General features: G+C 37.1%; 3 protein-coding genes and 1 long non-coding RNA gene across 7 annotated transcripts; 1 reads left to right on the top strand and 3 right to left on the bottom strand.

The window, feature by feature from the left end:
* Nucleotides 1-1,365: 1,365 nt before the first annotated feature.
* Nucleotides 1,366-6,227, top strand: LOC119999328. The gene is made up of 7 exons (XM_038846830.1): nt 1,366-1,742; nt 2,359-2,458; nt 2,614-2,679; nt 4,249-4,366; nt 4,886-4,968; nt 5,124-5,185; nt 5,859-6,227. Exons 1-7 carry the CDS (start codon nt 1,516-1,518, stop codon nt 5,947-5,949), a joined length of 747 nt encoding a protein of 248 aa, XP_038702758.1. The 5' UTR covers nt 1,366-1,515; the 3' UTR covers nt 5,950-6,227.
* Nucleotides 6,228-6,292: 65 nt separating this feature from the next.
* Nucleotides 6,293-8,425, bottom strand: LOC119999329. Its single transcript, XR_005468397.1, has 3 exons — nt 8,265-8,425; nt 8,070-8,156; nt 6,293-6,574 (listed from the first exon to the last, which is right to left on the bottom strand). It is a non-coding gene; the product is annotated as an uncharacterized LOC119999329 (long non-coding RNA).
* An 817-nt stretch (nt 8,426-9,242) lies between these two features.
* On the bottom strand, nt 9,243-11,052 carry LOC120000528. The gene is made up of 2 exons (XM_038848643.1): nt 10,545-11,052; nt 9,243-9,923 (listed from the first exon to the last, which is right to left on the bottom strand). The coding sequence occupies exons 1-2, from the start codon at nt 10,993-10,995 to the stop codon at nt 9,607-9,609; spliced, it is 768 nt and encodes a 255-aa protein (XP_038704571.1). The 5' UTR covers nt 10,996-11,052; the 3' UTR covers nt 9,243-9,606.
* Nucleotides 11,053-11,819: 767 nt separating this feature from the next.
* On the bottom strand, nt 11,820-16,238 carry LOC119999827 (probable transcription factor PosF21). 4 transcript variants are annotated; one of them, XM_038847587.1, is made up of 6 exons: nt 15,950-16,238; nt 15,533-15,672; nt 15,147-15,456; nt 14,250-14,382; nt 13,996-14,080; nt 11,820-12,467 (listed from the first exon to the last, which is right to left on the bottom strand). In XM_038847587.1, the coding sequence occupies exons 2-6, from the start codon at nt 15,660-15,662 to the stop codon at nt 12,103-12,105; spliced, it is 1,023 nt and encodes a 340-aa protein (XP_038703515.1). In that variant the 5' UTR covers nt 15,663-15,672; nt 15,950-16,238; the 3' UTR covers nt 11,820-12,102. The 4 variants fall into 4 exon arrangements, with proteins under 4 accessions (XP_038703515.1, XP_038703517.1, XP_038703519.1 ...); XM_038847589.1 differs by having other exon boundaries at nt 11,820-12,464; XM_038847591.1 differs by having other exon boundaries at nt 15,147-15,450.

The raw sequence follows: 16,238 nt of genomic DNA, 5'->3' as shown, positions 1-16,238 counted from the left end.
CGTTGGGTTATATCATATGCGGACTAATTTGAGGTATGGGTTGCAATGGAGGTGGTTGGAGGACTGCATCCAATGAGATGGGGATTTATATTGTTTACATAAGGGTTAGTGTCAACATGGGAGTGTTATGTCGGCTACATGGGCCGGCTAGTTGCTTGTAGTCTGTAGTTGACTAGACTAATTTTGGTGCTGATATAGCTTGGACTTACAGACCGGGTATTTGGACATTGTGCTTAGTTATGATAATAAGAATGATAAATTAGCAGTAACTAAGCTTTACCTGTCATTTGTTTGTGGTTAATGCTAACTAAGTAAAATTACGACCTTTTATCATTACACAATCCTCCAATCACAAACCCTAAATCCGTCTCTAATTACCTTTTTAAATAGTTATTTTAAAATTTTCAATAATTCACCATTTTACATCAATGTTCTCCAAAATTAAAATATCCTAATTTTTTTTTTTAAAAGGCCCACAGGCCACACACAAGCTAAGTTATGCTTGAGGGACATGAAGGTCATCACAATGGATGAAAAACTACCCAAATCCCAAACGAAAGGCCCACAGGCCACACACAAGCTAAGTTATGCTTGAGGGACATGAAGGTCATCACAATGGATGAAAAACTACCCAAATCCCAAACGAAAGGCCCACAGGCTACACACAGGCGGGCCACACACAAGCTAAGTTATGCTTGAGGGACATGAAGGTCATCACAATGGATGAAAAACTACCCAAATCCCAAACGAAAGGCCCACAGGCTACACACAGGCTAAGTCATGCCCGAGAGACATGAAGGTCATCACAACGGATGAAAAACTACCCAAATTCCAAATCTCTAGTGAGAATAGAACCCTGGACCTCAAGGTCTTGAACAGTCAACCTGACCAACCAGGCTACCTTCAATTCTCAAATATCCTCAATTTTAACTCAAACTAAAATGCCACAACTCATATATTATTGCATGTCACTGAAAAATCAAAATAGCGTTTTCCCCATTTCACAAAAAATAACTGAATTTCAAGGGATTTTTACAAAATCTAAATCTTAATAAACAGTGGACGTCTTATCCTACAAAACAGAATGTTCTAGCTTTTGCACCGAATCGGATTTTTGAGTTTTGAAAAAAAAAAGACCAACTCCATATCCATCAGCCTCAATTGCTATTGGTGAACTGCATTTTAAGCGGTGGAATATTCCGCATAGAATTACTAGCACTGTCTTCGAGAAAATATCTTTTTTACATAGAGGAAAAAAAAAGAAAACAAGCACGAGAGATTCGTCTCTGAACAGCGCCACTGCACTTGGCCCAAATATCTAAAACATGGAGACAAACAATGGAAACAGTTTCCATTTCCTTTTGTTTTTTTTTGAAAAGCTCCAATTCCTTTTGTTGACTCATCCTCTGTACATAACAATATCCATTTAATTAAATATAAATCCTGTATATATTTTATTATTACTGGACTTTCGAGATAAGCTTGCATTTGCTTTGTTTTGTCGTGTTTCCGGCGATGGCTGCTAGCGCGAATCCGACGGGGAACAATCAGGACGGTTCGTCTTCCTCGGGGCAGAAGATTCCTTCGGCGGGGGCGAATGGAGTTCCGGTTAATCCGAGCAACAACGGGGGGCATAGCGTTGTGGATAATTCGCAGACGCAGGCGGCGTTGAGGCATAATTCTGGTATCGCCGCCGAGTGGACTTTCGATGAACAGTCGGCTCTGGAGGAATTGCTTGCCACGTATGTGCTATGAATTCACGTTGTTTATTCTTTCATTTGAAATTCAACCGGACAAGGATCTTTTTACTTTGTCATTTCTGGTATATCATTCAAATTCAAGCATCTTGGATGCTTATTCTCGTTTTTCAGAGCACCAAATCCTGCTATAATGGATGACTGTTTTCAATTTCGCGAAATGAATTTTTAGCTCGAACGCTTCTGAAAATTCTTTTTATTACGTGAAGCTTGTCTTAGATTTGGCAAGTCTTATGCTGGCGCACATGTCAATGAGCATTATGGCATATCTCGCCATGGATTTTTTTTTCTTCCCTTTAATATATATATTTTTCTTTCTGATTGTTTAACTTTCATTGTCGGTACTTATTTACTTGTCTATGGTAGCTCATGGTGTTGTTAGTATTCCACCTTGTGCACGACTCTTGTGTTGCTTTTGGATTTTTAGATGTTTGACCTTGCTGATGAAGTTCTTTGTGGAATTGGAAAATCATTAAGGAGTTAGGGCATACTGCTTCTTTGATTGTTTGGTTTCTGTGTGATTTGGAATGCTCCATTTCTTTGTGCGGTTGTTTTTTCTCTTGCATTTAGTATTGGACAAAGCTTTTTAAATCTCTTTCAGGTATGCCTCCGAATCAAACATAGTTCGATATGCTAAGATTGCGGTGCAGTTGAAGGACAAAACAGTTCGAGATGTGGCACTGCGTTGTAGATGGATGACTGTAAGTTTCCTGTTTGTGTTAGCTGATTCTTATTGTTTTAAGAAGTACGAGAGAGAATTGTGATGATAGTTTCATGAAACACTTATGCATTACCTGGGCAAAGTAATATATCAACTGTATTTGATGGTCTCACTATTTAATTTTTACCTTTCCAGAAAAAGGAAAATGGAAAAAGAAGGAAAGAGGACCATAACTCGGCAAGGAGAAGTAAAGATAGAAAGGTATTAACTAATTTTCCATGTGATTTATTATGCACATGTGCATGCATTTTTGATGATAAATAACCTTTTTATCTACTTGTAGTCTTGTACTACCTAATGTAGGTCTCGCTCTCATACACATGCAAACACGCACGTGTGAATGCGTGCACCAACGCACACTCCTACACCCTTTTCTATAGACACTTTAAACATGTTTAGTTGTAAAAAAACATCTATGAATTGTTGTTTCCGTGAAATCATCATATTAATGAGGGAGCTAGAGCGTGGCACTTTAACTATGAGGCCAAGATACAACATGGATTAATGCACTTGTTGAATGTAAAAGAGTGGATACAGGCAGCAATGAATCGCAAATATAAAATACTAAAATTTGATCAGGCACAAAATATCGGAATTCAAAGGTTAAAGCACGAACTAAAACCTTTTATTTAACAAAAAAAGAGTTCATGTTGCTATTGGTGGGAAGGGTTTACAATATCATAGATGCAAACTGTTTTATGGAGATGGCGCTGCAATAGTTTTCAGTTGTTCCTTACCCCTGTTGTCTACAAGTATAATGAGCAAAAATCTATGAAGTAATTTTATACTTAAGGGCTTGCTTCATGCTTTTTGGATAAGACATAATTTTTTGAATGCAAACATTATATTCATGCCACTGAAAAAAAAATCAGTTCCATTGATACAGGCACATTCTACCTCATATCATAAAAGTCTGTTTGTGTGTTGCTCATCCAGCCATTAAGCATGGAAAATAATATAATTTCTAGGGTTGTCAAGGTACTGCTGTGAGGAAACCAGTTCTCTTCTTTAGTATTGGCCCTTTTTTGGAAGATCGCCAAAGTTTTGGGTGTAAAGGTACTGCTGTAGGTTCTCCATTAGGTCTAGAGTTTGACAGCTAGGCTTTGGCTGCCCAATAGTTAGTAAGTCAAAACAGAAATGAAATGAAAATATCTACAATTTGATTGTCAGCTAGATGCAATTATTAAGTTAAAGAGTCACGTTGAAATTAACTACACCAATTGATTTTAAAGATTACATACAGCTATAAAATGACATTTGGGGTCAGTTCTGTTAAACAGAGCTTGGCAATCTTTACTGTGAAGGATATTGTTTTTGTGGCAAAGCAATATTTTGTGAAGGAGTTGCCTCGAGTCTAAGATTTTCTATATGGATGGAAAACTGTTTCATAGTTTTTATGTCTCTCTTGGTTTGAAGTTCTCTACTTGGAAGTACTTTCCACAATCATTTTTAGAAAATGAGTGTGTTTTTTTGATAAAGAAAGAATAAAGCTGTTGCAGTATTATTTTCGATTGCATGAGAAGTACTTAATTCTGAGCCCTATTGTTTTCTTAGCAGTATCAATCAGATTTCCCATGACAGTTCTATAATCGTACATTAGGACAGAGCTGAGTAGTATTATAACTGATGCAAATTGATATCACGTTCCTTGTTCTTACACCCTTTAACTGGAAACTTGATGGTTATTTTTCCAGTCAAGCTATTCTGCATATTCTCTTTCTATTTTCATGAATTCTTGAAACTTCAAATACACTGCACATTTGTGTACAGGAAAGGGCTACAGATTCTTCTGCAAAGTCCTCATCTCATTTGACAGCTCGTCCCAATGGTCCTTCTTATGCTCCACCAATGATTCCTTTGGACAATGATGATGGGATCTCATACACAGGTGGGTGCACACACTTTCTCATCGTCTGAAACTCAGGCAAGAAATCGAAGTTTGTATTTTTTTGTATGGAGAATGGTAATTTCATATAAGTTAGTATTGTTTTTTATATGGAGAATGGTAATTTAATATACTCAATCGATGTGCATTTTCATCTATTAGATTATCTGAGGCACAGAATTCGGTAGAACTTGCAGTTTTGTTCTCCAAAGGCATCTCATAGATTTGGTAGTGTAGTGTTCCATATCTGGCCAGGCACTCTAGTGGGCATTGTACTACACATCTAATGAGTAGCTATGCCTAATTTGGATACCATGGGATAATGAACATCCTGCTGCTAATGTTTTACGCAGAATGTTATACCTGTAGTAGCAAGTGTGCTTTATACAAAAAACCATTGAATTTGGTCAAGTCACTAGTTTAAACTGTGTGCATCTACCATAAAATTGGCGATTTCATTTAATACGTAATTCCTTTTTTCTTTACTGTCTCTGTGCTTACGCATGATTCTGTCATCTGCAGCCATAGGTGGTGTGACTGGAGAGCTTCTTGACCAAAATTCTCAATTCTTGAATCAAATTTCTGCAAATTTTTCCTCTTTTCAGGTGAAGTATAAAGTTCTTGCCGATTCTTACTAGTTATGATACCACAAACTTTGTTCTCTATAATTCCATCCATTTGTGCTCTAAATATGAGTTGCCAACTTGCCATGATATCAGCTGATCAGTGTCAAAAAATTTCTCCTATTTATTTCATGCAGATACATGATAACATCAATCTCTTAAGCAGAACTCGGGAAAATATCTTTGCAATCATGAACGAGTATGTTGTTTTCGCTGTTGTTGCTGTGCCTATCTTAAGATAACTTTAGTTGTCATAGTTTTGTATGCTGTGTATGACTACAAATCTGAAGTCGGGTTGCCATTTAAAGTTTTAGCTATGTGGCTGGTCAACTTTTTATTTCACCGTCAACAAAATACACTTGCACCGCACTCACACACAATGTCATCTCAGGTTCTTTCCCTTACGAACTTCCTGTGAAGTATGAGAGGACAACCTCCTTATTTTGCGGAAAGAAAATTACTCAAATGCACCCAGGTTTTGGTTTCACATTGAATTTCTATGGTTGGGTACTGATTATCATATTTAGGTGTCAAAGATAGCAAGAATAAGGTGGCAGAGTAGTCCTCTATTAGGTAAATTGTGGAACAGTCGTGTTTGGGAAGACTGATGAGGCAGGTTTCATTTTGCCAACAGATTCCGTAGGTGGTGTTGGCCACTGATCCTTTTTTCTGCAGCCGACTCACTTAGCTCAAAATTTGCTGCCAACTAATTGCATTGATATTTCATGAAAAAGGGAAACTACATTGTCATGTACTTACGAAGCTTCATTACAATATGAGAATAATTTTATTGACCTTTTGACAGTGTAACAACACATTTTCGTTTGTTCTGTATTGCTTGTAACAAAATCTAACTTAAATGAATTCTGCAGCTTGAATGACATGCCGGAGGTAATGAAGCAGATGCCACCACTTCCAGTGAAGTTGAATGAAGAGCTTGCAAATTCCATCCTTCCCCGTTGATCCCATTAATGAAATCATGGATCAGCTATTCAGGGTTTACGAAGGTGCTTTTGACCATACCCCTGAAGTTGGGATCTCTAAATTCAAGTTCTTTCGTCTAACTTTTTTTTTTCATGTTTAGTGCCTCTAATATTTGGTTGTAGCAGAGAAGGGATTTTTTAAGTCTCTTTTGGTTTATTTATATAATAACTAGTCTGTGTATTTTGTAAATATTTACTTATTTAGTTCTTGGAAAGAGAGTTCAATGAAAAAAGGATGGCATGGCTTGTTTAGTTTAATGCCCTATGAGATGAAAGGAAATCTGGCATCCGAGGCAGCACCTCAAACAAATTCGACAACAACATTATGATGTTAATTTGCTGAGTTAATTATACTTCGGCATCAGGAAATAGAGTTCGCTACAATTCAATCATCCCATCATTTTTTGTTACAAAGTTGTCATGATATGGCATGTAAAAAAAATCATTAAAAAAAACAAAAGGGAAAGGTTTGTGAAATGGAAAAAAAAAAAAAGATATGAAAGTCTTATATCATCTATTAATGCCAAAGCTGAATCTCTTGCAAGCATAAATAGTCCAGAGAAACATTGCTAGAATTGGCGAACTCTGAAGATTCAGTCTTCAACCTGCAAATGATATAGGCCAAATCGACCATTAGACGGTAGGACACAAAAGAACTAGCAAGTTCTGAGGGGTAATATGAACAAAGAACTACTTCCAATCCCTATTCACAAATTCTCTCACAATGTTAAAGGGAGAGAGAGGTGGGGGGTTAAGGTACTGAGAAAACTTTTCCTTTCTCATGTCCCCACACCCTCAAAACAAGACCGGCCTTGAGTGTTATGAGGGTACCAAAAGGTGAGTATAACCTAGAGGACCAAGTAATTGTCATGTCGGATATATCATAACCTTCATATGATGTAGGAATCAGCATCGACCACTTTCTCATTGAAATTCTTCTTCATCCTCTTTCTCCTTTTCCTATGACCTCAAACATCATTTGTACACCACTTAAACCAAGCTCTGTAAATGGACCAGACATTAGCTGCAGGTGGGAAGGCACTGGATCCCATTTGAACCTTCAGATAAAAAGTAGGAACATTGCATGACCATTGGTGATTTGTTATTTATTTATCCCGACAACAATAGTGACAACAAGAGTGATGTATTGAGATTTTATCAACCGAGTAGGATTGTTCCCCGACCACAATAGAGGCAGCAAGAGTGATGTATTGAGATTTTATCAACCGAGTAGGATTGTTCCCATTGAAATTCGAATTGCCATCACCAAGCTACAGTAAGTGAAATAACTAGTTTCCAGCATCTCAGCATGCCTCGATAACAGAAAAGCCCCAACCTCACCATTTGGTAGAGGGAACTGATGTTCATACAAAGTCAAGAATCCAGCTCTGCTGAGATTACAAGGCCTCTTATCTTGTCACGATGTTGAATTAATGCAATTGCCAATTCATGTAATTTAAAGACTAGAAGAGCCCAACATGAAAGTAATTAATTAAGCACTAGTCTCAACGGAACAGTAGTTTCTTAAACCCATGATCATGAATCAGGGAGTTGAGTATAAGATGGGAGAGACCCTAGAAGGGATTATACGGTCTTCCTCATTTGGATATCTCATAAAAAAGAAAGCCAACAACATGATAGTGAACAAGTACAAAGGAGAAGAGTAACACCCCTTGAAATTCCATTTCAGTAGAATCAAAGTTTATGGGAAGACGGGTTAGTTTAAGCATGTCTCAATATCCTCTCCCTCCTATCTGAGAAATCAACAATAAACAGGAGATAAGAGTGTCTTAGCTAATCCTTTTCGAGCAAAACACAATGACTCCAATCAATCTCCCACATTATGAAATAACCCTCCTCACAAACAAAACCAACAACACCAAATTGGCCATAGTAATATTTACCAGAGTAGTCTAGAAACTAAGCACAACAGCTTGAACTCCACAAAACAAACTTATAACCATAGATAATAAAGAGGCAAACAGAACAGAACTGTAATTCTTAAAATCTGTAGTGAAATATAGGAGACACTAAGTAATACATAATAAATCAATAACTGAACACAATCAAACATAACATATACAAAAATCCCGTAACTACCTGACTCAGATTCGTATTCGAATTCCGGGCCCCAATGTTCTCTAGATTCTGTACTCTGGCCGCTAGACCATCAAATTTATGCTCCAACTACAAAACAAACAGTGAAACATCGAATCAGTAACAGTCAAATACCACACCTAGAGGATCTCAGGTGCGTTGGGTGCGTGAAAATATATTGGAGGGAGGAATGGTTACATCGGAAGCGAGGGCATATCGGTCAGTCAAAAGGTCTCTCCAAACGAATTGCGCAATCGCAGCACCGGAAACCGAAAACCCCAACGTAAACCATAGCAACCGAGTTCGCAACATTTTTTTGCTTTCTTTCGTACACGCTCAAGCAGAGCACGGTGTTCGCGTCGTTGAAAGGGGTTTGTTTGCTGATTATTGGGCTTTTCGGCCCGTCTGTTACTTATTGGGCCGAGGGCCCAGTACTCTGGGTTATTTCGGCGTTAATGTCTTTTGCATTGGCCTACAATTTAACCTAGATCATTCTCTATTTACTTGAACCAAAATTAAACTTCCAGTTTTTGGATTAATTTTGCCAATGTAAATTATGTAATGCAATCCCTACTAACTGTAATCATGTTAGCCTAATGACTATGACCCAATAGTTTACTCTCCTAGTGGAATATGAAGGACTCGAGTTTCGATGGACAACTGGATAATATTTCACCTAATAAAAGAGGTCATGCAAAAACCCACCCGACAGATTAAACTGAGGTCCAGCACAAACAACGTGAAAATAGTGGCATCATCTTAAAATCGAATCACCGACCTATTCTTTAGTCGTCCAGAGAGAATCGGCTATGGCCAAATGGTCCCATGCAGTTGAATTCATTTAGCTAAAACCCCTATTTCACCTGAACAAATAACATCCTGGACATACCAATCGTCATATTGAAAACCTGAAACCTATATTGTATACTGCTTAGACCAAAAAACAGATTGAAATATCATGACAACAGAAGGAACTGCTGATCTTCCATTGTAATTGTTGTTGGCCACTAAGATCCAGCAGTTTCCAACGCAGCATGCACAATGAGGAATATGTGAATTTACGGGAGCGAAACGCAGCCTTAACAAATTCAGCCATAACATGTAATTAGACAACGTAATAACGAAATTCAATGTAATTACATAACGTAATACTGTTATGGCCGGTTATGGAAGAAATTGTTAGAAATAGAGTTTTCGGTGAATTTATCCTCGTAAATTTGACAAGTCAGGAAAGACAGATAAATTTTGTTAACAGGATGCTGAAGAATATCACAGAGCATATGTTACATTTTACAGAAACAAAAACATGAAGAAACCTAAACTGCTTCTCTACAGAGTGTCTTGATCTGTTTTTCTCTTACCATCATTCATCTAGCTCATCATCATCATCTTCAACAAATTCCTCCTCTTCCTGTTCTTCAGCCTCTTCTAATTGTTGTTCATCATTGTCATTTACAATAAAACCACCTAGCGTTTCATCATCTACATCCTCGTCTTCAACGTTTTCTTCACTTCTCTTCTGTGCAGGGGTTGAGGTCTTTCATTTTGCACCTTTAGAAGGCTTGTCGTGGTCTTTTGATCTTGTCGAATATTTCAGTCTTCCAACCTTTCTTAGTGTTGCAACATCATTATCATCTTCACTCTCCCCGGTCCATTCATCGTCATCTTCATTGCCTTGAGATTTCTTCCGTTTTCTCCTCCCACCTATCCTGTCCTTTCCTTCCAAACTCCCACCACCATCTTCATCATCGCTATCCTGTCGACTTCCCTCAAGAAACCATTTCCAATTCTTAGCATCACGTATTCTATTCTTAGGATAGCAGTCAAATTCATGCCCTATGACAAGAAAACCGAACTCTGCACCTCCACAAATAGATGACAGTATGATTATGAAAAAGCGACAAACTAACAACTGTATACAACTAGCCAAATAATGTGCACACCACCATGCTAAGGGTTGATTTCAACTGAGAGTGAGAGACATCAGGATTAAAAAAGTTGAGAATGTCACATAATTTACTTTGAAATGTATACCTAAAAAGTCACAGGAAACAGAAATCAACGTACTACCCAGTATGGGGGGAAAAAAATACTTGCAGAGATTAGAATTATAAGTTTCTTCAATTCTGTCAGCAAGCCAAAAGAAGGGGGAAAAACACACATATCAGCTGCAGCAGCTCTAGCACAACCAACAAACAACATGAAGCACACAAATCGAAATTTCTTATTGTATTTAACTTTCCCTCATTTTCTCATCAACCAAACAGAATCACAAAGAACTCAGCAGGCATAACAAGGAATATAAGGTACGAAATTCAACTATTAATGGTTGGAATTTATTATTGGTTGGGTTTGGCTTAGAAACAATCACGATAAAATCATAGAACTACAAGAAATACTAAATTGATATCAAACTTACCAGCCAAATACAGAACATTAGAGAAACAATCGAAGTTTCAATTGATTCCGTTTGTTTACCTTGAACAGGGTCAATCTTTGAAACATCAATTTCTTCGAATCTCTCAGAAGATTCATCTTCACTCACAGAATCCTTATTCTGTTGACCTTCAATCCTCTTCAGAGTGAACCGTAGCGGGTCTCTACTAGAAACGCAGAACCAATCACCGGCCGCAATTTCGGCACTCTCGAAACGCCTTAAGACTTCAATCTCTCCTCCTTCTCCCCTCCTGACAAAAATTGGATTCTTGCCGAAAACTTGACATAAAACCCTAGTCCCTGTTTGGATGTCAGTTTCGTCAGCCGGAATTTTGAGCTCGAACAAAATGTGGCGGCGAGAGACGGCCCTGTCATTGGTCTCGAACCCCGAGCCTCTCCCAAACACCGTCTCTGTGCCATTTTGGAGTTTCATTTTTGAACCATCTTCGCCTTCAATCTCCATTACTTTCCTTTCGCGCGTCTTATGATTCATTACTAATTTTTTGATATATGAACCCAATTAATCATAGTATTGTCGGTTATTTGAGAATAAATATTTGTCAGAAGCAAAGGATTGTAAAAGTTACCCAAAAAGAGATTATTAGGTTTAAAATAGATTTTCTTAATATACATTGTCCAAAAAAAAAAAAAAGCTAAATCAAATTTTCGGGACTTTTGGGGAGTTTTTTTTTAAATAACCGAGAGCCAGCCGGTATACTATCCTTAGGATAGTCCGTTAAACCCAAACTAGGGTTCGATTAGTCACGTGAAAACTCTTCCAACATGTTAATTAGATCAAAACTTAAAACAAGAGCCAAACCACTTAAAAATAGCTACACTACCTTATAATCGAACTCCCAATCTCGAACGAGATCCTTTACACCCTAAATCCAATTCGGAGAGATAGCTGGTTAGTTTTCTAAAGGCTTGGTGGAAAGCATGATCTAGAGTTTTTCTAGGTTTTAGGGAGGTTCTAAAAGCCCCTTAACCTATGAAAATGGGGATTTCATAGTTTGACAAGATGGTGCTTAGATGTCCTTAGATACACGGTAGGTTCTTATGTTCTAGTAGACTTCTTATCCATGGAGATTGATAATCACATTCATTTGCCTCCCTCCAGCAAAAACTGCAAGAAAAAGGCGCAGAAGTGGTCACCTTCCAAGAATATTTATATGGTGACTTTTCCCTGAATACATCGTCCACGTCTTTCACCAACAAATAAATGTTACACCTGCATCTAGCATTGCAAATATATAACACCACCTAGTCTTTGACCAATCAAAGACTTTTGTCAAAAAAAAACAGATAGCTAAGAGATACCAGAAAGTCTTCTTAACATAAGAAACATAATAATCTGTACATGAAATCCATATTTTGATTGGTCAAATTATATGAGATACCAGAAAGTCTTCTTAATATAAGAACCGTAAATTGTACAAGAAATCCATATTTTGTTGTCAAATTATATGAGATACTTGTGCTTGCAACGAAAGAATCCAAAGGAAATGACACCAGAGCTATAACTGGAAATGAGTTTAATGTGACTCCCTACGTCGATGACCAGTTTATTGTTCATTTGTCGGGCTCCAGTTTATTCTTCCTATTCTGGCTCAGTCCTGCTATCATCCTCAGAGCTTGGTGGGCCAACACTTGGGGAGTCTGGTTGTTCATTTTGCCCCTGGAAGTGAGGTTGTTGTGGGAAATATTGCTGGGGCAGTGGAGGTTGAGTATGTTGTCCCAGTTCATGTTGACCTTGATGGGGATATCTCCAGAACTGTTCCTGCAGATTTGGAATCTGAGCTGGGAGGAGCGGAAAAAGTGGTGTAGCACCTAAGACAGCACCCGCTTGAACATTGTCTGCAGAAAATGCATTGATGTTGATTACGGTCCCTCCAGTTTGAACAAATTTTGGGTTCATTGTCTTCCAATGCTGAATCTCTGCTCTTATTTGTTCATTAAGTGCTGCTAAGAAAACATGGAAATGTCAGAGGGGGGTTGGGATAACAGGTGTATGAGACAAGGTAACAAAAAAGTATGTTTTCAGGAATATATGTATTACCAAGGTTACATTTATATCGACAAGACTGATAAGATTCTACCTTAATGGATTTCTGAAACAATGGCATCATAAATATCTAAGATCAATCACAATCAGGCAGCTTTTCTCAAAAAATGACTTGCTGGAGATGATGCATCTTACAGATGATAACAAATAACAGCCGAGCAATTTTTAAAAAAAAAATATATGACTTGCCAGAAAGAGGAACCGACAGTTCAACAATAACTGGAGAATTTAGCCAATATATGCCCACGTTTTACGTTTACTTGCCTAATTCATGACCAAACTAACCATTCCCATCTCTAAAACTTACTTGAAAAACAGGAACCTATGATTTGAATGGGAAGAATTTGAATTCTTCGTAATAAAATTAGAAAATCCAGATCTAATCAGGCCATCCTTGGTGTATCCATATTGTATGGAAATTCATAAAATTTAGTTGTCTGTCTTAAATTTATGTTTCCATATTGAATACTATAACGATAATTCAACATTCATTTCTTATGCGTTTCCTATATCGGCCTTCTCTATCTACGTGACTACGTCCACTCCGAACTTACAAGCTTAGATATGGATTGATGTCTCTTCTGAAAATGTCTAGGAAAATAGGTTCACATGCATAGTTGATTAACAAAAGAGAAACAGAGATGGGGAAAATGAAAAAGAAAACCCAAGAACCTAGTGTGAATGATTTTAACCAATTCGAAGAATAAATATCTGCAAAAGAAGTACACAATATAAAGATGTATGTGTGAGGGTTAGTGTATAAATTATTGGCTTTAGATGGTGAAAAATGTCAGTGCCCTGTCTTTAATTGAAACCATAAATTGAATTGGGAAATCCATTATGTAGGAGTGAGGACAATATAAATTTTTAGATGCGTACATAATCAAATTACCATAGCAAATGCACAGAAGAGATAATATAATGTCAAAATTAAAATGATAAAATTGAAATGTCCGAATCCAGTGTATAAAAGTGGTTGTATATAAATATTTTAATCCATACATTATTTAACAAATTCACAATGAGAATCCAATTCGTTAAGATTACTCACGCTAAGCTTGGGAGGAGGGTTCGCGATGGTTGGGCATGGTTCCCATAGAAATTTAGATAGGTTCCTCCATAGAAAAATAACTAAATTTCTATGGGGACCCTCCTAACCACCACGAACCTTCCTCCCAAGCTTAACCTAAGTTTCAAACCACCTGCCATACAAAATTCAATTAATTGGACTGGCACAAAACAGGCATGTTGCATTTATTAACAAACTGCTAACCTTATGTCTGGACTTAATCTAACAGTTCATACACATGCACACAGATTCTGTTTTAAATGGCCAAAAAAATTGAAAACAAAAAAACTTCACTCCTATTATCAGAGAGAATAAATAAACAAATCATAATTGCATGCAAGGGGAATAAATCGACTGACATTCTTGCAGTTGGAGCAGCGGCAACACTGTGTTCAGACGTTCTTTCAGTTTGGCATTTTCAGCACACAAGGCTCTCATATCTGACTGCCATACATAGATAACACAATAAGCTTACTGTAGCAGAGGAAAGTGTAGGTAATGATCATCAAACTCATTTGAGGGTGAGGTAAGAAAAACTTCGAAAATATATTCCCTTTGAGTTTAAAGTTGGAATATTAATTCCTTATATACCCAGATCGATCAACTTATATACCTGCAAAAGGGACAATTGGGCTGATAATACATTTGATTGAGACTGCAAGACTCCTCGCTCCTGTTCAAGCATTCTAGTGTATATCCTTTTCTTCTCTTTAGATCTCATAGCTGACAGCCGATTGGTGAGTATTCTATGACAAAAACAGAATTGAACTATGATATTCGTAGAAACAAGGCTGAAATAGACCATAATGCACACACGAAAGCAACAAGTCCATGTAAAACAAAAAAAGTTTCGAAGGCTTGCCTTGAGGGCCAGAACCTCGTTGCTTTATTGAGGAAATAAGTACACGAAGAAGAATAAAACTAAACCTCAAAACTTACCAAGTAAGAAGACTTATTCATACTGAAGTTTAGTCATCAAAGTAGAGTGAAAAGTTGTTCAACTTATTATGTGATAATAGATATGTAAAATAGTTGTGCATAGTTGGAGAGAAATTAACAATACTAAAGGAATCCTTATAAACAATCCAACTTGACTAATTGACCTAGGATGATGACAATCATTAATATGGTATATAAATAAGTAACTGGGCGTGTATCAATGCCATCACTATTTAGAAATTTAATGACTGAGAGTTCCGAAACAGCTAATGATCACTCTGGCAGTAACCAATTAGAATGAAACTATCCGAAAAGAGGAAGACAACAAGACAATGTCTGAATACGGTATAAGCAGGACATAGAAGAAAAGGAGAAGCTTGTCAAAATTTTCAGCCATGTGTGCATGGTACTTTCATCAATCACCCATAAAACCTATTAAACCGATTTCTATTAAAATAATCGTTCAAGATTGGAAGGAAAAGTAATAGAAAGAAAAGGAACATTAGTACTTGGAACTAGTTGCTAATAGTAAATGGTAATAAAAGTAACCCTAAACAACTATGTTTTATACCTTCTTGCACGCTTTGGATCCTCTCTAGCCATTGCCGCAAGCTCTTCAGTATTCAAGGCTTTAGAATTAGATGGTGGATTTCGTTTAACTTTAGCAGGCAATACTATATCTTGGGCCAACACAACTCCTTCAGGGGCAGCTTCTCCTGATGCCTTTCCATTCCCAGCTTCTTCAGCTACATTTGATGTTTCTCCCTCTGTAGTCTTCTTGAAATTCGAATACCGCACATTCCTTGTCATGAATTTCAAATGGAGTTCCCCATCACTCTCCGTTTCATCCGAATAGACAACCTGTTCCTGTGCACCTGTACCTGAAAGCAAGTGTGAAAGATGGCATTATTCAAAATATTTATATCAATAACTTTGTTCCTGGTAGGATTTGGATACCTGATATTTCAGATGATGATGGCAGCTTGTTTGATGAGATAGGCTTTGATGATAAAGCAAGCGACAGATCATAGCCTAAGAATGGTGGGATATCTTCTTTTTCTTCAATTGGTTTCTTGCCTTTGTCCATGAATGAAAATCTGCACAAGCATTCAACACAAAAAAAAAAATTAAAAAACCTATAAAAATTATATGGAGTCCTGTATTTACCATAACATAACAAAAATCATAAATGGATCTTATCCTTTAACCATTCACCAATGTAATCAATCAATAATCGCAAAATCAATCATGTTTTACAATGAGTCAATCAGAATTGCACATCACATAATGAATTGCCAACAATCCTAGATTTTTAAAATCATCACTAAATAATAAAAACACACAATATATCATACATGGAAGATAATTTTATACCTAGAACTTCTTCTCTGAGCAGAAGATATACATAAATTACTGTGTATTCTGAGAAAACAATCAATATATAGATGCCCAAACAGGTTGAGAACATATAGGCATATATATATGATTCAATTAAGAACCCTAACCTATAATGTCCGCCCTGTCACTTGAGGTTTGTAGTTGGCGAAACATAAATTCTCCCTTACAGATAAGGGAGAAACCTGAGACTACATTTCGAAGGAAAGTTACAGCGAATTGGTGACAGAGCTTCGTCATTTTATGAGTAAAGTGAAGTATATCCAGT

This window comes from Tripterygium wilfordii, chromosome 6 (genome assembly GCF_013401445.1).
Source record: "Tripterygium wilfordii isolate XIE 37 chromosome 6, ASM1340144v1, whole genome shotgun sequence".
In the NCBI taxonomy this organism is placed as follows: domain Eukaryota; kingdom Viridiplantae; phylum Streptophyta; class Magnoliopsida; order Celastrales; family Celastraceae; genus Tripterygium; species Tripterygium wilfordii.
Note: the sequence above shows the minus strand (reverse complement) of the source record. Positions and strands in the feature narration are given on the sequence as shown.

Coding starts and splice junctions, on each gene's coding strand:
- LOC119999328 (XM_038846830.1), top strand. CDS start 1,516: ATGGCTGCTAGCGCGAATCCGACGGGGAACAATCAGGACGGTTCGTCT. Junction 4,367..4,885: donor TGATGGGATCTCATACACAG/GTGGGTGCACAC, acceptor TGTCATCTGCAG/CCATAGGTGGTGTGACTGGA. Junction 5,186..5,858: donor ATCTTTGCAATCATGAACGA/GTATGTTGTTTT, acceptor TGAATTCTGCAG/CTTGAATGACATGCCGGAGG.
- LOC119999827 (XM_038847587.1), bottom strand. CDS start 15,662: ATGGACAAAGGCAAGAAACCAATTGAAGAAAAAGAAGATATCCCACCA. Junction 14,081..14,249: donor CCCAATTGTCCCTTTTGCAG/GTATATAAGTTG, acceptor TATGTATGGCAG/TCAGATATGAGAGCCTTGTG. Junction 12,468..13,995: donor GCTGCTCCAACTGCAAGAAT/GTCAGTCGATTT, acceptor ATGTTTTCTTAG/CAGCACTTAATGAACAAATA.
- LOC120000528 (XM_038848643.1), bottom strand. CDS start 10,995: ATGAATCATAAGACGCGCGAAAGGAAAGTAATGGAGATTGAAGGCGAA. Junction 9,924..10,544: donor AAAGATTGACCCTGTTCAAG/GTAAACAAACGG, acceptor GTGGAGGTGCAG/AGTTCGGTTTTCTTGTCATA.